The following is a 22,099-nucleotide window of genomic DNA, read 5'->3' as shown; positions in this document are numbered from 1 at the left end:
CCTAATTGCTACAGATGATGAAGACTTTTTGAGATATTTCTTAGTCATTTTATTTCTTCTTTTGAGAACTCTTCAAATCGACAGCCCATTGTTTAATTGGGTCACTTGTTTTCTTGACTGTGCTTTGAGGTTTTAGTCTGGACATGAGTCCTGTATTTGGCTGGAGAAGTTTCACTCCTACTCTGTTTTCTTTGCTGTACAGAAGATTTTTAGCTTCATGTGCTTCCACTTGTCAAGTATTGGTCTCAATTTTTGGACAAATGGAGTCCTATTTAGAAAGTTCTTTCCTACACCTATATTCTGGGGTACTACCACCTGTTTGCTTTTAAAAGTTTCAGTATTTCATGCTTTACAGTGAGTTCTAATATAAGACCTCAATGGATAAACATTTTGAGTCAACTCTTGTGCAGGGTAATAAATACAGGGACTAAATTCTCTCTTCCACATGTGGACATCTAGTTTTCACAACAGCATTTGTTGGAGTTACTATCCTACAGCTAGTGTATTTTTGGGGATCTCAGTCAGCTATCAGCTGGCTGTAGTTAGGGTCTTCTATTGAATTCCATTGGTCTACATGTCTAAGTTTTTGTGCCAATACCATACTGTTTATACTACTATAGCTCTGCAGTATACCTTCAAATCTAGAATGGTAACCCTCCAGCATTGTTCTTTTTACTCAAGATTGCTTTGGCTCTCTGGGATCTGTGTGGTTCCTTATGAGTTTTAGGAACCCCCCCCCCCCCATTTCTTTAAAGAATGCTGTGGGGTTTTGACTGGGATTGCATTGGTCAGCAAATTGCTTTGGGTAGAATGGTCATTTTCACAATATTGATTCTGTCAAACCACAAGCATGGGAAGTCTTTCCATTTTTCTTTCTTTAGTTTTTCAAGATAGGGTTTCTCTGTGTAGCCCTGGCTGTCCTAGAACTCTCTCTGTAGACCAGGTTGGTCTCAAACTCAGATATACCAGTCTCTGCCTTCCAAGTGCTGGGATTAAAGGCATGCACCACCACTGCCCTGAATAAAGGCTTTTTTTTTTTTGGTAGTTTTTAGACACAGGACTTCTCTGTAGTCCTGGGTGTCCTGGAACTCACTCTTTAGATCAAGCTGGCCTAGAACTCACGAGATCCTCCTGCCTGTTCCTTTTCTGATGTCACCCTTAATCAATCTCTCCAGGGTTAAGACTTTCACTATAGAATTCTTTCACCTCTTTGGTTAGCTTCATTCCTCGATCCTTTGTTTTCTTTGAGGCTTTCATGAATGGGAGTGTGTCTATGACCGCTTCCTCAGCTTGTTGGGGTATTAAAAAAGCTACTGATTTTTAAGGTTGATTTTTGTATCCTGCCACTTTGCTGAAACTGTTGCTTCTGCTTTTCTGGCAGAATTTTCAGGATCACTTATATATATCATATCATTTGCAAATAGGGATTAATTTGATTTCCTTTCCTGTATCTAATTTCCTTCTCTTGCTTTATTGCTCCAGCTAGTGTTTCCAGCACTATATTGAAAAGAAAGGGAATAGTAGGCAGCCCTGTTTCATTCCTGAGTTTAATGGTAGTGCTTCAGGGATAATGTGGGTCCATCACACAGAGCCTTTATTATGGTGAGGTATGCTCCCTCCAGCACCAGTCTCTCTCGGACTTTTTGTTTGCTTGCCTGTTTTGTTTTGTTTTGTTTTTTCAAGACAGGGTTTCTCTATAGACAGGACTTTTATCATGAGGGCATGTTGGATTTTGTCAAAGGGTTTTTTCTGCATTTATTGCAATGATCATGTGTTTTGTTTTGTTTTTTTTGTCTTTAAGTCCCCTTATATGGTTTATATTTATTGACTTACATATGTTGAACCATCCCTGTATATCTCTGGGATAAAGCAAACTTGATCATGGTCGATGATCTTTTTGATATATGCAATTTGTAGTATTTCACTGAGGAATTTTTGCATCTGTGGTCATTGGGAATATTGGTCTGTAGTTTTCTTTTTGTTGTTATGTCTTTACCTGGTTGGGTATTAATCATAATTTTTTTGTGTATATGTGCCTATGTGAGCATGAGTGTGGCTGCCCAGAGGCCAGAAGACACATCACATCCCCTACAAGTGGTTGTGAGCTGCTGGAAATGTGTGCTGTGAACAAAACTGTTCCACTTCAAGAGCACCAAGCACCACGAACAGCTGAATCATTTCTTCAGCCTCTTTAGCACTGCCCCCCACCCCAATATGGTCCTTTCTATTTCCATGACCACATTTTCTGCAATTCTTTTTATTAACTAAATATGAATTCTCTGAAAAGCAGTGTGTGTCCTGATTAAAAAACTTTCAAGTAATCGAGTATAAAAATAGTTATTGGTTCAATCTTGATAAAGAAAACACAAGTCCTTTGAGAAGATACTTAGGATACCTCTAGTATCTATTATTTTGAAAGCTCATGAACCTTACAAGGTTAACAAATACAGCTTCTCAAGGCAACCTTCCTCATCCATGCCAGATAAACACAATTATCATAAAAGTCTTCCTATACATACTTTGTAACAACATCCTTATAATAATCAATAGGTTCTCAGAAACACTAGCTTTTCATCAGAATACCAAGAGAATCACCTAGAAACCTATGGGATCTATAGAAACATAAAATCCCAAGCCTCATACCTGAATTAGATCCATAAGTGATTCATTTGTCTGTTAAAGTTTAGAAGCTCCATGAGTAACACTGAAGGGTATCTAAAACTCACGTGCTCTTTAGAATGCCCATCCCCCATTGCCTACTTCCAGGTCTCACTGCCTTACCATCTGAGAAGATAAGTAATAAATAAACTGCTGTTTCCTCCATTTATTTCAGAAGAACCAGACTACCTAATCATACCTCATTATTCATTACTCACTAATCTCCATGTGCGGTTCTTTCCCTTTCAGATTCAATTTCCACCATTCCTAAACTATTAATTGCACTATTTTGCCCTTTAGGATCTAGGGAAAGCCATAGCAATCTAAACATTTCCATCTATCTTGAAATATTTCTTTCACCCAAATGCTGTTCAAGTAGCATGTACCCTAAAGCCCTATCAATAGAGATTCCTTTCCTCCTCACCACACTTAGGAAAGCGGGAGTGAGGAAAGGGTAATAATACTCCTTTTGGGGCTTTAACACAGTTTCAGGATCACGGTCTTCTCATAGCTCGTGTCTTTATAGCTCCTATCATCGCCAGGCATGCTAGGATTATTATATGTGCAATGCAAGCACGTGGACAGTGGAGAGAGGTGGATCCAGAGTTAAAGGTTAGCCTTAGCTGCACAGTTACTAGACTTGAAGGGACTATTCTTAACAGACCAATCGATAGATGATTCTGCAGTAGGTAATATTCAATCTTAGAATAGTGTGGTGTTTCAGATCATGTCCAGTGTCCTTAGCATGTGGGCTAAAGGCTTAGGGGATGAATTATTCCTTCCCTATAAACAAATCTCCCAGTACTGTGGAAAAGAATAAATACTTCATCCCTACTACAAACCAGTCCCAGCACAATGCTGGAAAAAAAAAAAAAGTAACTGAAATACAAGTGATTAAATGACCTAATTCAAGATCATGATTCCTAACATAGAAACACAAGGAACATGAAAAATCAAAGCAACACGGCACCTCCAAATATCCCCAATCCTGCAGTGACAAATCCCAACAAGAACTGGATGAAATAATCACCATTCCACTGGCTGGAACCATGGACTGAATAAAGAGGGAGAGCTAAACCCTAGTATTCAACACTTTCTGCTTCCTGACTGCAGTCACAATGTAACTGGCTGACTCAAGCATACCACCATGGTGGACTGCACCTTTGAATGGTGTGCCAAAATAATCCTGCAGTCCTTAAATTGCTTTGTTCAGGTATTTTAACATGAGACAAGTAACTAAATTATGAAATACTGCAATCTAATACAAAAAGTGTTACCAGCACAAACTAATGCAAAAACTGTTTCCAGCAATGGGGTTGTCTATAACAAACCTGACTAAGATGGTTCTGAGGTTTTTGGAATGGTTTTAAGGACAAATATGGAAGAGTTTAGAACATGGGTTCTGAAAACACTTAAAAATATTTATAGTAAAAATACTACAAGCAGAGCTAAATGACCCATTCTGGTGGAAGCTTGGAAGCCAATACTGAGAAAAAAAGACAGCAGAAGACAGGTGAATGAGGCTTCAAAGGGCAACAAAGACTTCTATAAAGAACTAGGGTATGTGACTTTGGGTTATACTCTGGTAAAGAACCCAGCTATACTCTGTGTCTTAAGAAACCTAGTGAGGTTGAGTTATGTACTACATATGTAATGCACTAACTTACACGGGAGAGGGCATGTTAAGACAGCACAGCATTCAGGCTACAGCATGGGAACAGCTCAGTTAGGTCTACAGTAAGAAAAAGAAGACATGAAAAATGGAAGTTCATTAAGAAAAGTTGTATGAACAGGTCTGTTCCTCCAGAAAACCCTGACTAATGCAGATGTTGGCACCGGAAGTAGTCTTTAGAGCAACAGATAAAACTATAAGTGTGACTTCTTTCAGTATTTGTAATAGGCTTTCCAATTTGTCAACACTGACAGTTACTGAAGCCTCTCCAGTTACTGAAACTTCTAGAAGCTTGGAGAGTACTGAAAGTCCCTGGTATGAATTAGTTTACAAATTTAAAGAGACAAATGCATTTGATAATCCTGACTGACAAATTGCAAAAGATATACATAAAGATGTACATAAAACTTTGGCAATTTGTAGGAAACAGATGCCAGATGGATGTTCCTTAACATCTCTAGAAAAATTGACAAAGGAAAAAAATGAGCACCATGATAAAATTAACCAACTTCTAGCATCTTAGAATACAATGAAAGACAACACTGTACTAGGTGACAAAATTGACTGGCCCCAGATGTATGTATGTACAGCCTAAAAGTTTCCAAGTGTGTCCTGGAAAAGAATCTTTTTTAGTAGCGAAAGAGTTCAAGTTGTGGAAAATCAAACTGAAGACCTCATTATGAGGCTAGCTGAATTACTGTGAAAATTTAAGTCCCAGCCTCAGCAGTTAAAGTAAGGGCATTAATTAGTAGAGAATGGGGTCCTACAACTTGGGATGGAAATGTGTGGGAGGACTCTATTGATGTTGAGAACTCTGAATCCTAAGGAATATATATAAACAACACATTTACAGATTGATAAAGGGATCATTAAAGAAACTGGCAAAGAAATTAAAATTGACAAAACACTTAGCTAATCAAAAGAAAAGACCTAAATTAATAAAATTAGAGACATAACAGCTCTCAATGAAACTCAGATCATCAGGACACACTTTAAATCCGTATTTCTATACACTGAAAAAGTTTTATAAGTAATTCAAATTTGACTTACAAAGAATAAACCAAAAGGATATTAGCAACTTAACCAATATGCAAGATGTAATGAGACTGAAGTGGTACTCCCCTCTATTCTGTCCATTTGAATAAAGTCCTTGAAACCATAGCTAAAGCAGTAAGAACAACAGTGATAAAAAATAGGAAGGGAAGACATTAGATTATACCCATCTTTGGATGATATGATCTTAAATATGAAAGATCTTACAGGTTCTTCAAGAAAATTCTTACAACCAATAAACATTTTCAACAAAGGAGCAAGAACCCAAATTAATACAAAAATTTAAGTTTTTCTATATAAAATAAGCATACTGAAAAAGAAATAAGGAAACAACCAACCTTTCAAGCTTCAAAATAAATAAAAAATACCTTGAAATAAATGGACCACTGAAGAATGAAAGTAAGAATATGCTATAAAATGAGCATGCCCCATAGGTCCTATGTTTAAATACTTGGTCCCCAGTTGGTAGAGCTGTTTGGGAAGGACTAGGTGTGCTCATGTTGGAGGAGGTTCGTAGCTGAAAGTGGGCTTGAGGTTTCAAGACTTGTTATTCTCAATGTGCTGTCTGCCTCCTACTCCTCCATCCTAATGGGAGCTTGGTAGACAGTAGTGATAAGAGCTATGCAGACAGACTCTGGAGGCCCAGCTCAAAGGGTTTCAAAGGAGAGCAAGATTAGCAGCCAGGCTAGAAATCATTCTTGAGATATTCTGGCCAAGAATGTAGGTGCTTTCTGCTCTTTAAGAATTTGCCTGAAGCTAAACTAAAAAGAAATGAACTAATTTCTTTGTTGGAGATTATAAACCTAATATTGCCTTGGCCCTGTAGTTATTAGCAATCACTCTTATGCGGATCTACGGTGATAAAGAACAAGTGGGGCAAAAAGAAATACAAAATGCACGGTTTGAGGAGAAAAAGAACACTGGGAAATTTAGTGTTGGAGCCAGGGTTTGTGCTGACTGTGTAAGAAAGAAAAGCAGAATGGGGGGGGGGGGGTTTTACCCATTAGGGGAAGACTCCACTCGGTTAATCTTCCAATTTGTAATGAAAAAAGCCTAAGAATTTTCTGCTCCAAAAAAAAGGGGAGGGAGGGAGGGAAGGAGGGAGGGAGGGAGGGAGGGAGGGAAAGGAAGAAAAAAAAAGAAAATGCTGCAAATGTCATTCAGTGGGGTCAGACTCAACCCAAGCAGGAAGCAGAACTTGAGAGTACTGTCCACATGGTATGGTATGGTTCTGGCTTCAGTCATGAAAGCTGCTGAAGCCAAGCAATGTGTGCCAAGGCAGTCCCTGCGTGAAGGTCCATGAAGGAACGGAAAGGACAAGAGGTCCTGAGAGACTACTCCATAAAGCTGTGGAAATGATGTCTGGATTGAATTGGAGATTCCAAGACATTAGAGGTGCAAGGGCCATGGGATCTCTGCCAAAGAGAACTGCATCAGAGAAACCAGCTCACACCATGTTGCAGGAAGTAAATCTGAAAGGGCAGAGCCATGTGTATCCTTTGACATAAAACACGAAGCTACAAGATTTGGAGTTTGCACTGCGAGGTTTCAGTCTTGATTGGGTCCAGTATTTCCGCACTACATCCCCATCTTTCCCTCTAGAATGGTAATATGTAGTCTGTTCTATAGTATGTTGCAATATGTAATATGAAGTATGTAATTTGCTTTTTGATTTGACAGGGGGTTACAATTAAAAGATTGCCTTGAGTCCCAGAAGAAGCTTGAATTTTGGATTTTAAATTTTGATGTTGAAACTGTGAAAGACTGGGAAACTTCTGATGTTGGAGTAAATGCATTTTGAATGATGGATGATATGGCCACAAGCCTACTGGGCGTAGGGAGTGGAATGTGGTGGTTTGAAGAATGGCTTCCACAGGCTCTATGAATACTGGGTCCTCACTTGTGAGAGCGATCTGGGAAAGATTAGGTATGGCCTTGTTGGAGGTGTGTCAAAGCAGCTGAGCTTTAGGTGTGCTTTCTGCCTCCTCCATGTGTAAGATGTGAGCTCCCAGCTACTGCTCCCATCACCTACAGTTATGCCTTCATTCTGCCATCATAAATTCTAACCTCGGGAACAATACAACCAATTAAACTCTATCTTTTATAAATTGCCTTGGTCATGGTGTTTTATCACAGAAATATAAAAGAAATGAAAATATACTCCCAAATAGCCAAAATAATAGCCAAAATAATCCTTGGGGTACCTAAGAGGTATCATAGTCGATTTTACAATATACTACAGAGCCCTAGTACCAAAACCAGCATGGTATGAGACAAAAACAATCATATAGACCAGTGCAGTAGAATACAGAGCCCAGAAAGAAACCTAAAGTTACAGCCTCTCAATTACTGACAAATATTCTAAAAACAAGTATCGGAGGGGAAAAAGATTCCTCTACAAATGTTTCTGACAAAACTTGGTATGAACAATGCTGAAGAATGAAACAAGAATCCCTCTCTCATCCTACACAAAATTCAATTCTACAGGAACCTCAGCCTTTGATGTAAGATCCAAGACAGTGAAACTATCAGAAGAGAAAGGAGGAAGACACTTCTGTGCATGCAGCCCAAGCAGGCAAGAGTCATCCTTAAAGGAGAGTCGTCATTACACACAGCCCAGAAACCATGATAAGTGCACTTTGTCTGAAATAGACTGTTATATTCTTCATCAATGAAGGACTGTCACTGAAGCAGGGAGAAGGCACAGAAAGCTAAAAGCCCAGCAAAGCTAAGCAGTGTGAGAACCCAAACCATGTTACTAAGTGTCTGGTACTTTTCTGAAACTAGATTATGGCCAGAAAAGATGAAGATTTCATTTCTGATACTGTAATAGGCCAGTGGCCTAAATAATCATGTTTCATATAAATAATCATGTTGGCTGTCAACTTGACTACATCTGGAAATAGGGCACAACTGTGAGGGAGTTTTGCTTGATTTCAGTGGGGAGATCTACTTCTAATCTAGATCTTAGCTAGTCTTGGTTGTCAACTTGACTACATCTGGAATTAGGGCACAACTGTGAGGGAGTTTTGCTTGATTTCAGTGGGGACATCTACTTCTAATCCAGATTTTTTTGAGCTGGGAAGACCCATCTCTACCTCTGCCACAGCTTCTGCTAGAAGCCTATCTAAGGACATGGAAGGAAGGTAGGTTTTGGCTCTTTGCTTGCTTTTGCCTGACTATCAAGTCCATTTCTTCACTGGCATTAGAGCCAACTTCTTCGGGATTCTGGCATATACTGCAGACCAGCTGAGACATACAGCCTTGTGGACTGAACAACTAGTGGATTCTTAGACCTTCCATTCATAGGCAGCCATTGTTGGATTAACAACCACAGCTTGTAAGTCATTCTAATAAATCCCATATGTATGTATGTATGTATGTATATATACACACACATATATGCATATGTGTATGTATATGTATATATACATCCCCATATAGTCATTCTATAAGTTCTGTTACTTTACAGAAGCTTAATTAATACAGTACCTTTATAAGGAATAACTAAATTTCAATTTCATTCCATTAAAAAATGTTTACTAGGTGGCTACAATGTGCAGACACCACTCTACAGACACTTGATAACGGAGTAAATCAGTCAAAGTGCCTATCTTCTACCTTTTTGTAGAGAGCAAAAAAATAAAATATTCAGGCAAGATGGTAGAAAATGCATCAGAACAAGTAAATGAGTAGAAGAAAGAGAAATTCAACCAGTTTCCCTAGTGCCTCGCAAAAGAGTGATCATTAAAGATGTTAAGTGAAATAAGCCAAACCCAGAAAGTCGACTATCACATCTTCTCTCATACAGACTCTAGATTTTAATTTGTGTGTGCATGTAAATCCCAAAACTTGAAAGGGGGCCATGGGAGAGTTAGAAACTTAGAGGAGGGATAAAGGAGAGGGTGAGAGAATACACGAGACGGGAAGCATTGCAGACAGCGGGGGCTGCGGGAGGGAAGGAGACAAGCAAGACGGGGAGACAGTGGGAGAGGGAACAATTAACAACAGAGTACAAATGCCACGATCAAACAGATCCGCTGCCTTTGAAAAACTGTCTAAGGGATACATAAAGTTGTGCCATTTCACAACACAAATTCCAGCAGGTCTCACATATACTAGGTTAATAAAACGAATCTATTGTTCCCTATTTAAGAAAGCCAACTGCTGTTTATGAAGATTATTCTCTACTTTTGAGAGTTCTTGGTCAGCCTTCATTGAATTTACAAATATACACACAAAATATTCACGTTACTCCATTTGTGTGTCGGAAATCAAACTCATCACTCGGTCCAATATATTACATTTCTCCTGTAATAAGAAAATTAATATTCATTCAATTCTATTCTCCAACATTACATTCACATGTTTAAAATATATAAACCCTTAAGTGCAGATATACATACATATGTAAACATATACAGACATACATGTAAATATACACTTGTACCCACATATTTTTCTTAGCCTCTAAGAAACTGTTTTTAAAACGTATTTTATGGTATCCTGCAGTTTGGGGACAACCAATGATTTGCTGCATTTTCATTTCTAAGGGCAACATTATTCAAGACTCAAACACCATGAACACTTCTAAATGAGATTAATCAGTTACAATCACAATGAAAATAAAGGATCCAAAAAGGAAGGATTGGGCTATTTCCTATGGCTTGAATGTGTTCCCAGAAAACATGTTAAAAGCTTAATCCCCAATGCAGCAGTGTTGAGTGGCAAGGCTCAGTGGCAGGCGTTTAAATCATGACATCTTCATTTTCATAAATGGATTGAGCAATAATTACAAAATAGCTTGCGGCTGCCAGTCTACCACTTCCTGCTCTCTCAGTCACTATCATAGGATGGGGTCCCAACAAGACCCTTGCTAGATCCTGGGACTGAACACTGAAATACCCAGCCATTGAATTCTAATAGTTTTTAATAAGTTACCCAGTATGTGCCATGATATTAACAATATAAAACAAAGACATATAAAATATCTGCTACCTTAGTAACTACCAATCAGTGTTTAACCATGTGTGCAGGTGAGTAGCTAAAAACAGAATTCAGAAAATTCATGAACTCAGAATGTCAGTATTTGTGGAAGTGTGACCAGTTAGCACATACTGGGGAAGGAACTTCACCTCTAGAATCATATGAATCCAAAATTCACATGGAAATTTAATCTCCAATTCATAGTACTAAGGTCATTTCTGCAGGAGGTGATTAGCTCACAAAGTGTCCTCCCTCGAGGTGGGACTGCGGCCACTATTAAAGGCTCTTCACACAGCTGTTTGTCCTTCAGCCACCCTGAGTAGCACAGGCCATGCTCTGAAGCACCAAGACCAGGTTCTCAGCAGCACCTGCATCTGCTGGCACTGCTACACTTGGACTTCACAGCCTCCAGAATGTGAAAACGAATCTATTACCTACAAACTACCCAGCTTTGGGCAATTTGTTATAGCCCAAACAGTCTAAGGAAGAAAAGCATCTGAATTTACAATGCTTCTGTGGTTATCATAATTTTTCCTTCAAATCAAAAAGAGTCAAGAAAATGTAATCCAGGATAATCTGTCACTGAAATTTAATCAATGTCTGTTATGGAAAAAAAATGTTTATTCTGCAATTATTTTAATTTAGAAATAGAAAACCTCTTGGGGAGGAGGAAAGAAAAACACAAAGTATGCAGGCAACTTTTTACTTCATGAGCTCACACTCTCATTTGTTCACTAGTTCCCACGAAGAGAAAGCACTCAGCCACCCCTGAAAAAGAAAGAAAAATGGCCACTTTTAAGCAGAGTATAATAATAATCATTTGAAATGCAACAGGCTGTGATTTTACTGTGGGATGGTCTTTATGTCAAATGTGTTGCTGATTGGTCAATAAATAAATCACTGATTGGCCCGTGGCCAGGCAGGAAGTATAGGCGGGACAAGGAGGAGAATGGAGCTGGAAGTGGAAGGCTGAGGGAAGAGACACTGCCAGCCGCCATCAGGATAAGGAAGATGTAAAGCACCGGTAAGCCACAAGCCACGTGGCAAGGTATAGATTAATAGAAATGGATTAATTTAAGCTGTAAGAACAGTTAACAAGAAGCCTGCCACGGCCATACAGTTTGTAACCAATATAAGTCTCTGTGTTTACTTGATCGGGTTTGAGCGGCTTGGGACTGGCGGGTGAGAGATTTGTCCAGACTGTGGGCCAGGCAGGAAAACTCTAGCAACAGATTTCATGAAATCAAACCCAGTTTCAAGAGAATAACACCTCACTTTATCCCAAGACAGTCTAAAAGAATAACACTAAATTAAAATCTGAAGCTGAGAGGTCCTTAATGATGGCGTGGCTTCAGGGCAGATGTATTTTAACACTCATTATGCTCCTGTGGGAAATGTCATTTTGGAACAGTCTGACATGTCTTTCGAAACTAACAAAACGCATTAATTACACGAGAGAGAAGCTTTTCATTTCTACATGACATACAAGTAACAAACCGATTTAAAATAAAAGCTACTGATAAGCACCACTGTTCTCATCCACTAGACTCCATCAGAAAGGTCCAAGAGTTTGCTTTAAGCACAATGAAAACAAGACTAACATTCCCACAGAAGACCCCCTAAATTTAAAAGCATAACATTAATATTTATTTTAATACTGGGATGCCAACTAGAAAGAGAATTCCATTACAAGATGAGCATTATATACCCAAGTACACATTTTACTGCTACTTGATATTATGAAGTTGCATTGCAATAACTTAATCACCAACATGGTCTTTTTAACTCCTTTGAATTACAGTACTACATACATTAATTTTGACTACAATTGTAAAACAAAACAAAAACACAAAAACCACGCCCAAACATCTATCATGAGGGGAAAAAAATGGGATTACAATTCAATCTAGTGAGAAGTTTGTGGGTGTATTTCTCCTGCCATCCTCTCTGAGTGATTTACATCATTCTAAGCATCTAAACATTCCTTTCAGTTCTGTAGCTACTGCAGTGTAACACAAAAGTATGTTCTATACTTCCCGTCCCCCCGCCAAAAAAACCCAAAACAACTGTTTTATTTGGCTTTCACTTTGGGAGGAAAACATTAAGTAGTAAATAACTTGTAAAACAACAACGTAATTTTTTAATTATAAAAAAAGCTTCCCAAGCAGCTAGCATCCAAAACGTTTCCTATGTTGCTCTAGCACTTGTGAGCCACTCAAATTACTCATGCTCTCTCTGCCTCAGTTTCTTCCTGAGGATTAAATGAGTTGATTCACATTTGACAAAAACAGAAACAGGTTAAGATCTCAGCAAAGGCTATTATCATCATCCTTATGTTTACTAGAAAAAGATAAAGAATTCAAGCCATTGACTTAATTGAACTAATATTTATTCAGTGTTCTTAACCCCTACATAAGTACCAACCTGTATCTTCGTGTGTGCACATGACGGTATTCTCTGTAAGATTAGGACCATTATAAAATTCTCTTCTCACAGCCTCTAATGCTTAGTTTCCTTTGTCCCCTTTACCAAGTGAAAACTCAGCATGTAAGGATCCAGGTCAAGCCCTCACCCGATACTGAACTGACTATAGCATTATAAACTTACATTTCAGTAAGAAATAAATTTCTATTATCTCCGAATTACCCAGTCTTGAGCATTTTGTTATAGCAGCCCAAAAGACTATGACAGAAAAGCTTCTGAGATACAATATTCACTAGTTCTTTTTCCTATAAACTAAAATAGTGTCAAAAAGAAAAAAAAATCATTGTTTTGATTCAATAGAATTCGATTATCTATAGTGGAAAATGTTTATTTTGAAATAAGTATAGTTTAGAAATAAAACATTCTGGGGGAAAGAATGACAAGAAGAGGGAAAAAAGTATGCAGGCAGATAAGAAGCCTTCCTCCAAACTCCCAATCTTAATATGACAGACGCACATATCAAAGTATGACTCAAGTTCACTGAAGTCTGTCAAGAAAGATAAAAGCATTTTGCTAAGTAAGTGAATGTTTGGGAGGAAAAAAACTACATCCAAAAAAAAAGTCAACAAGACTTTGTTTGTTGTTCTGGATGGCAAGTTAAGGACATCATCACAGAAAACAAACTGTGTCACCAAAGAACCTTCACACAGGAAAGACCCTGGCCTCAGCTGGGATGTGAGGGGAGAGGAGCACAAACACGGCCTTGAGAAGCTGTGGCACTTCTTTCCCCGAGAGGACAACTGGGCCCACAGTCAGATTCAGGTCTCTACTTCACAAGGCTCTCCAAGATTCCACAATGCCAAAGCTGGCATTTCTTATTAGTAACACAAATGGCGTTTCCCAATGGACAGAAGACAGCTAATGATTTGGTTCCTTCAAGCTTTTTGTTGCTCTATTTTTTGACACATGGTTTCATTATATAGCCCAGGCTGGCCTCAGAACTTGCAGTAATATTCCTGCTCCTGACATTTCACCTCAAAGTTGGAGGATTTTAGGCCTGTACCAAGCACGTCCATCAGAACCCTGTAACTCCTTATCAACCAAAAGTATCACTACGTGATCTTTTGTTTAAAGCCATCTAACGGTATGTATTTAGTCACATGTCCTGTAAAAAACAATTCTACCAATGTAAGTGGTAAAATATCTAGTACTGAAGAGATTTATAATTAAGGAGTTTTACTAAATAGATTTGAACTTTTCCACCCCATAAAGTCAGTATTATAGTTCCAAATCAGAGAAGAGGCTGAAACATTATGACTACAAAATTATACACTATAGAAGAAGCAGCAGAGCTGGCTCAGTCATTAAAAGCATGTATTCTCTTAGAGGACTGGGGTTCGGTTCCTAGCAACCACCCTAAGCAACTCACAATAGCTTGTAACTTCAGCTCCAGGGGACTCAATGCCCTTTCTGGCCCCACCAAGGAGCACTGCATTCATATGTATTTACCCCAACACATGCTTATGATTAAAAAAACAAAATATATTTTAAAGAGTCTAGAGTAGCCGGGCAGTGGTGGCGCACGTCTTTAATCCCAGCACTTGGGAGGCAGAGCCAGGCGGATCTCTGTGAGTTCGAGGCCAGCCTGGTCTACAAAGTGAGTTCCAGGAAAGGCGCAAAGCTACACAGAGAAACCCTGTCTTGAAAATCAAAAAAAAAAAAAAAAGAGTCTAGAGTATGTGTTGAAACTCATACCAAGTCCTTCAACTAAACTCAACTTGTAAATAAATATGGATATCTCTAACTGTTCTATGCCATAATATGTTCCAATGATCTACAATGAATTTTAAAAGCAAAGTATATAGCAAAAAACAGAGTGGAATGTTTGCTCCTAGTCTTCTCTCCTTTGTTACACACCCAAAGGTTAGAAACACCCCGCCAATAACACCAGTGGTTCAGTAACAATTAGCAACTGGATGCTTTTCTGAAGGTCTTACATGACTTTTAAAGTCATTAACTGTAATGTAATCCAAGTAAGAACTACTGTCCTTACACTGAATGGTTAATTAAATTGTCCAAGGTTACGACAGGTACTAAGCAACAAGGAAAAAAAAAATGTAGGCAATCTGGTTCTGTCAGATTTCTACCAAAATAGTAATTTTCAGATGAAGCATGGGTTCTCTGCACCTTAAAAGAATCAAAGACGACAGGATTTGTCATGAGTCTGGTCTGTCACTGAATACTTGGCAGTGATACAGTGTGCCTTTAATTGACTTTGATACTGGAAAACTTTATTAAATACAACAGTCGTACCTCACGAGTTGCTATAAAGACTGTATTAGGTATAAAAGCATTTTGAAAGTATTATTAGAGACACAATATCAGTACATTATTAAAATACCTTCGGGCCATATCTATACATTAATAAAATGGGCTAATGCTAATCTGCACTCAAATGGTTTCATTTGCAGTCATTGCTAGATAGTCTATTTTATAAAGTTACTTACACAATAATGTTATTAATAGGGATGTGGATCAGTTTCACAAAGAAGCCAATGAATCCCATGATAGCAAATCCTATGGCTGTGGCCATGGCAATCTTCTGGAATTCTGAATTTAAAACACAAAATTTGTATGAACTTTTGGCAGTCACTGAAAGTATGAAGAAAAGTTATCAGTAATATTAATAAAGTTACCAGCATACATTTTGATTGGTAGATACACAATTTTAAAAATGAAGAAAAAGTGAGAGTAATAATAGTACAAAACTTGACTTAGAGGTTTTTAAATTCTGTACTTTGTTGATATTTAAAGGAAACACAGAAACAAAAATGCTATGCTCCTGAGTCCATCAATAAACACCAAAAGTATTTATTATTCTCAGTGACCAAAATAAAAACAGTAAGACAGGACTGAGGTCAGCATCATAGTGCTTTGCCCTACACTGTCTTTTTCTTCACTGTAACATATTGATTATAACAGTAAGATCGTAGCTTTGGGTATATTATCAACAGCTAGTTGACTTTAATACCATGATAAAGTAAAAGGCCAAGACTGAAAATTCAAATTAAGGTGAGCAGTTTTACAAAAAGGTTTCAACTCTGGTATATTTCAAACCTATTCTATCTAAGGACACATTCCCTGACCACCTCACCTAGTTCTCCTATTCTACCAGATCTCCTCATTATCTTCCTTCACAGCTACCAAAGCAAGAATCAAATGTGCAACTGCAATTACTAGGTGGCGTTCCCTGACAGATCCACAGCTTCATGAGAGTAATCCAGTATCTATTATTTATTTAGGTATTTGATGTGTGTTAGCTAGTTTCATGTCAACTTGACACAGCTAGTCATCTGAGAAGGGAACTCCAATTGAGAAAATGCCTCTGTAAGATTCAGCTGTAGGCAGGCAAGCCTGCAGTGCATTTTCATTAATGACTGACGGGGGAAGACCTAGTCCACTGTAGGTGGGGATACCCCCGGGCTGGTGGTCCTGGGTTCTATAAGAAAGTAGGCTGAGGCCGGGCGGTGGTGGCGCACGCCTTTAATCCCAGCACTCGGGAGGCAGAGTCAGGCGGATCTCTGTGAGTTTGAGGCCAGCCTGGGCTACCAAGTGAGTCCCAGGAAAGGCGCAAAGCTACACAGAGAAACCCTGTCTGGAAAAATCAAAAAAAAAAAAGAAAGTAGGCTGAACAACCCATGAGGAACAAACCAGCAAGCAGCACCCCTCTAAGGTCTATGCATCAGCTCCTGCCTCTAGGTTCCTGCCCTGTTCTAATTCCTTACTTGGCTTCCTTCAATGGAATTAAAAACAAGATATGTAAACCAAATAAACCCTTCCTCCCCAGATAGCTTTTGGTCATAGTAATCATCACAGCAATACTAACCCTAAGATAATATGTTACTCAATTATAAGACTATAGACTTAAATTCTAACCCAGTCAATTCATGAATTACAGCAGACAAATTTTAGCATACCTTTTTAGCTATGACATGAGAAAGCAAAATAAACTTTCTAGATTGTAATAACTATACCATTAATTTCACGTTAAAGTTTTATTCACTGGAGGACAGAGCAGGGACAATGCCAAGGTTTCCACACACTGGTAATATGGAAGATACTAAAATATGACTAACTTAAATATGATATGGATGAAAAGCCCTTAATAATCTCGTATGATATAAAACAAAACTTTAAACAGTTCTTGCCAAGGACATAAAGGAAGAAAGGGCAATGGCAGTAACATCAACGCAATGCTCCTTTTAGTGGCACTTTATCATTGAACTGATTCCCAGCCCCGCAAAGATTAATCAGCAAGTGTTAACACAAGACTTAGAAAATGCAAATACAGTGTTTTCTTTCCTGGTTAAGATATTATTACCTTTTCTATCGGGTTTGGTGCATCTCTTAACCAGCCGAATTGAGTCCTTCACAAACTGCCGGCTTGGCTCAACAAACTGCATTACCTGATCCATGGCTGACTGTTTAAAAAATAAAAGTGAAAACAACATATTCAGTAGAATTCTTTCAAATATTAAGACTTGTTGAGTTATATACAGAGGTAAGTAGAGCAATGGTGAATTCAATTCACAAAGAAAAGCAAATTTCCAAGCTTAAATGTATTTTTTATCATATTCAAGAAAACACAAGACTACAGATAAACAAGCACAGATCTTACCAATGTTATCCTCAATGGCAAAGGTTCACACATACTCATTAAAGGATTCTATTATAAGGTTAAGTTACAACGGGTCCCTTTCCTACCAACTACATTCTTCTCACTATTCCTGCTAAGAAACCAACAAATGTTTAGATTCAGTAACTATGTTCTAAAGTTCAAACTGTTGAAAAATTAGTATCCGCTGTAGCGAGTTCCAATTATGGTGCAGCAGGAGCCAAAAAACAGATGCAAAAGTGTATTCCAATCTACTTGCTAGAAATCATGGCCATATAATATATCTAAGTAAAAGTACATTTCGTGGGATGGACAGTCTGATGAACGAACTTACCAAACAACAAACATTGGCAAGATCCAGATTCTGAAAAGCCTCTAGCTAAATGTTTAGGTTTGAACATTTTGAGGTTCTTTTGAAACTCTATTAATTAACAAAAATGTTATTCAATTATAAGACAACTCTGAGAACCACTGGTAACAGAGTCATGGCATTTGTACTTCATTTCCAGCTCCTAGAAGTCGGATGAAAATACAAACCCCATTAAGTCCCAGTTCCCTTATCTAAGTCATAAGCAGTGGACAACAGCTGAAATATTTAAGGCACACATTAAGAATCTATCCATAGCTTGATACACAAGCAAAGAAATGCCTGTTTTCTTAGTTTCACTTAGTTGTTCTTGACATCCAACGGCCCTAAAATCCACACTAGACCAATCACTGCACTCGATGTTAAAGGAGAGCCACTAGTTCACTAAGACCTCTTTATGCAGACTCTTGACCAATTAGACTTGGAGGAACACAATTTCACAAAACAAGCACACTGAGAGGTTCAGGGCATCAGGCTCTGGAAGCCGCAAGAGACTGAGTTCACCAACAGGGGTGGCAGGGGATGCTCGGCGAGAAAGCTGAACCCCTAGATCGGGACGCTAAGCCCTGAGGGTTCATGAACTATTGGAAATCTCTAACTGGATACTTCCACCAGAGACCACGTAGGTACATTCTGTGCCTGGATTTGGTCGCGTTCAAAGATGAATGGCTCTCTGTCCACCCGGACATGAGCGACCCAGCCCAGCGGACTTGACCCCGATCCTGCAGCTGTCCCTGATCCTCAGCTCCTGTCCTCCAGGATGATCAACGGCGCCCTAGCCCCCGTCCCCCCATCCCTCATTCCCCTCGTCCCCGGGTCCGCTCATTCCACGGCCCCTTCGCCCCCGGCCGGCTCGTTTCCCTGGTTCCCGGGCCTGCTCATCTCGAGCCCCCTGAGTTCCAGTCCCCGATCGTTCCGCCAGCCCCTCGCATCCCCAGGCCCTTCTCGTCCGCGGTCCCCTCGTGCCCCCACCGCCCATCCCGCCGCCCCTTAGTTCCCTGGACCCTCGACCAGCTCTCCCCGCCAACCACCCAGGAGAAAATCCTTACTTGCGGGATGGTGGTTTGCGAAGGCAGAGAGACACGTAGCTTAGGAGAGGATCTAGCTCAACGAACCGGAAGCTGGGGATCCACAGCCCGCCCACTGCTACTTTCCATTGGTTCGTCATGCAGAGACGTCACTGCGCCGGCGCGGTGCTACGTGTGTCTCTCCCAGCTTCCGGAGGGAGGCGGATCTGAGCGGCTCCGGTCTCCCCTGCAGAACCTGTGGATCCTGTCGGGCTCTTTCCCTACACTCGCCTCGCGTCTCCAGCAGCCTCTCCAGCCGCAGCGTAAATCCACGAATCCATGAAATGAGCTCTAGTTAATGAGTGTCAGCATTACAGCTCCGAATCTCCCCGCTGTGCATGTAAACAGTGTCACTGATCAAAACTGAAACAAGCGTCATTAGTATGTACGACCTAATTCAGAATAATCTCCATTCCGGGAAAGTGGCTTTCTGCTGTTAGTCATGGAAATAGAGCGGGAATTAAGGTCGTCTACCTAGCAGTTTCTCATTTAGCTATGAGGATTTAGATGTATTGAAGGTGCTAAAAGTCTCCGAGTGCAATACTTTTGGTTATTACGTGTTCCTCAGATAATCTTGGTTTGCTCCATCATTAGGGTAAGAGCCAACCTAAGGGCTTTGAAGAGTTTTTGCTTTATTTCTTGTGCAACATACTGCAGTCGAGTAGTATGATTGCAATGCTTTGCTTTCACGTGGAACAAAATCCGTAATTCTACTATTACGTATTCGAAAGACCTATAAAAACTTCATGCCAGTCGCTACAACAGATACAGTTTGCAGAATAACATGAAGTATCTCGTTGAACTATTGGGTCTTTGGTATTTGAAGTGTTTTAAAATCCAACATAGCAATTAGAGTTTGTTTCTCTCTCTCTCTCTCTCTCTCTCTCTCTCTCTCTCTCTCTCTCTCTCTCTCTCTCTCGTTTTTTTGAGATAGGGTTTCTCTGTGTAGATTTGGAGCCTGTCCTTGAACTCACTTTGTAGACCAGACTGGCCTTGAACTCACAGAGATTCGCCTGGCTCTACCTCCTGCATGCTGGGATTAAAGGCATGCTCCACCACTGCCCAGCTAAGTTTCTCTTTTTAATTCAGAGCTTGCAGCCACATATTGGGAAATGACAACTATTATCCTGTCATAACTAGACATATGGACATGGAAGGGTTAAATGCAGCTACTGTGTTATAACATTCTTATGTTTTTCATACTTGCTCCAGTATTACCGCACATCTATAATCCAAGCACTTGAGAACAGGAGATGAGTAGGTGTTCAAGGCCATGTTTAGCTACATAAAGAGTTGAAGGACAGCCTGGGTTACATAAAATTCTGTTTCAAAAAAACAAAAATTACGTTAAACATTCAAACCCAGCATTAATATGACATTAAAAGAAATAAAGAAGTAATCCATAAGGATTCAGGAGTAGAGGAACTGGGTAAAACAAAAAGTATAATTTTTAAAACCACTGAGACAGTTCAGTTAAATATAACCACTTTGTCATGGTTATTATCAACTTGGCATGATCTCAAGTAACCTAGGAGACAAACCTCTGGGCATGCCTGTGAAGGCTTGTCTAGATTAGGTTAGCCTTCATCTTCCCCCCTCAGTTCCTGTCTCTCTCTGGCTCCATTCTATGGCTGGGCTTCCCAAATGTATAAAAAGGAGGAATTAGTTGAGCACTGGTATTCGAAATTCTCTGCTTTCTGGTGATGGATATAATGTGACCAGCTTCGTCAATCTCCTGCTGCTAGGCCTTCCCCACCGTGTCGGATAAACTTCTCAAACTGTGAGCCAGAATAAACGTTTTCTCCCTCATGTCACTTTTGTCAGGGTATTTTATCACAGCAATGGGAAAAGGACGATCATAACCCTCATGTATGATTATAGGAGTGTAATAGAACACCTTTTACAAAAAAAAATGGCCGTTTGTAGTAAAAGTAATCTCTGAATCTCCACAATTCCAATTCTGAGTATTTACTGAAAATTGAAGAAACATTTGTAAAGGGTTTTTTCTTAAATAAAATTCCAAAATATAACCAAATCCAAAACCCTACAAACAGCAGAGGTCTGCAAGAGAATAATGAGCAGGCAAACAGATACAAACTTTGTCCTAGTTGGTCTCTCTATTGCTGTGATAGAGACCATGCCATGCCCACAACCAGCTTGGAGAAGAAAGTACTTATTTCATCTTACAACTCCTGGGTCAGACATAGTCCATCACTGAAGGAAGTCGACAAGAACTCAAGGCAAATCCAATAATTTGGGGATGTAAAGGGACATTGATAGCACCATGTGCAGTAAAATATAAACTTTGTGCATACAAGTGGAAAGGAAAAGAAAATCAGGATAAGTTCGTATTGACTTGATGGACAGTTAGTGGGATTTAAGTAGAAGAGGGAACTGTAGGTGCAAAGCAGGGGAACTTAAGGGATTTGAGAGTAAAAGTAAAGACTGAAAGGATAGCAATAAAAAACACGCTATCAGTGTTGTAAGCCTTAGTAGGTCAATCACATTCAATGAATGGCAGGCCTTACTCAAAAGAGTGGGCAACACAATTGGACTGTATGACATAACAAATAAACAAACAAAATCCTCCAAGTTGGATGGGTAGGGAGATTAGGGTGGTGCAGGTCGATGTGGGAGGAGTTGAGGGAAGGAGGTTTATATGATTAAAACACATAAATACATTGTATGAATTCCCAAAGAATCCATAAAAATATTACTTAAAAATACGATGTCAGATAACACGTCTGAGGGAATGGAGCCACAGCAACCCCGAAGAGCAGGTTGGCCTATGATTTGGAAAAGGAAAATGGAAAAGGAAAGAGAAAAAAGGAAAGCAATGCAGGCATGAACAGAGTACATCCAAGCTCACTTGCTAAACTGACCTTGAGTATTAGTGAAGTGGAAATCAATGCAGAGGAACAGAGAACAGGGTGGAGGTACGAGGTGTGACCAGTGACTGGCTTGATTGCTGGATTCGATCTTGAGTCACAGTACTCTTCCCCCAGCTCCGAGGAGTTACCTCCCCCAGCTCCATGTTACCCTGAGAGTTCCTCCACAATGAACCATCCTGTTCCTTTCTGGGATCTTTCTCTGTGTGTTCTCTGAGGGCTCCAGCTGTGAATGCTGCCCCTGTGTGCGCTTCCCAGGACTCTGTGTGAGCAGTACTTGGTGTCTGGGTGACAGTTCCCTGTGTAAAC

The 22,099-nt window shown here is 39.6% G+C and overlaps 1 protein-coding gene across 2 annotated transcripts in view; it reads right to left on the bottom strand.

The window, feature by feature from the left end:
• The window catches only part of Sec61g (SEC61 translocon subunit gamma), a 35,853-nt gene extending 16,845 nt beyond the window's left edge, over positions 1–19,008 (bottom strand). The window contains exons 1-4 of one of the 2 annotated variants that reach the window (XM_052734792.1): positions 18,885–19,008; positions 17,175–17,274; positions 15,301–15,403; positions 11,089–11,137 (exon numbers count right to left, since the gene is read on the bottom strand). In XM_052734792.1, coding sequence (XP_052590752.1) covers positions 11,128–11,137; positions 15,301–15,403; positions 17,175–17,268 — 207 coding nt within the window. In that variant the 5' untranslated portion in view covers positions 17,269–17,274; positions 18,885–19,008 and the 3' untranslated portion in view covers positions 11,089–11,127. Of the gene's footprint in view, positions 1–10,941; positions 11,138–15,300; positions 15,404–17,174; positions 17,275–18,884 lie in introns of those variants that run through there. The other variant, XM_052734791.1, reaches the window with a different exon arrangement.
• Between the last annotated feature and the right edge of the window lie 3,091 nt (positions 19,009–22,099).

Source organism: Peromyscus californicus, unplaced genomic scaffold (assembly GCF_007827085.1).
Source record: "Peromyscus californicus insignis strain IS unplaced genomic scaffold, ASM782708v3 Scaffold_13__1_contigs__length_99412109, whole genome shotgun sequence".
NCBI classification, from domain to species: domain Eukaryota; kingdom Metazoa; phylum Chordata; class Mammalia; order Rodentia; family Cricetidae; genus Peromyscus; species Peromyscus californicus.
Note: the sequence above shows the minus strand (reverse complement) of the source record. Positions and strands in the feature narration are given on the sequence as shown.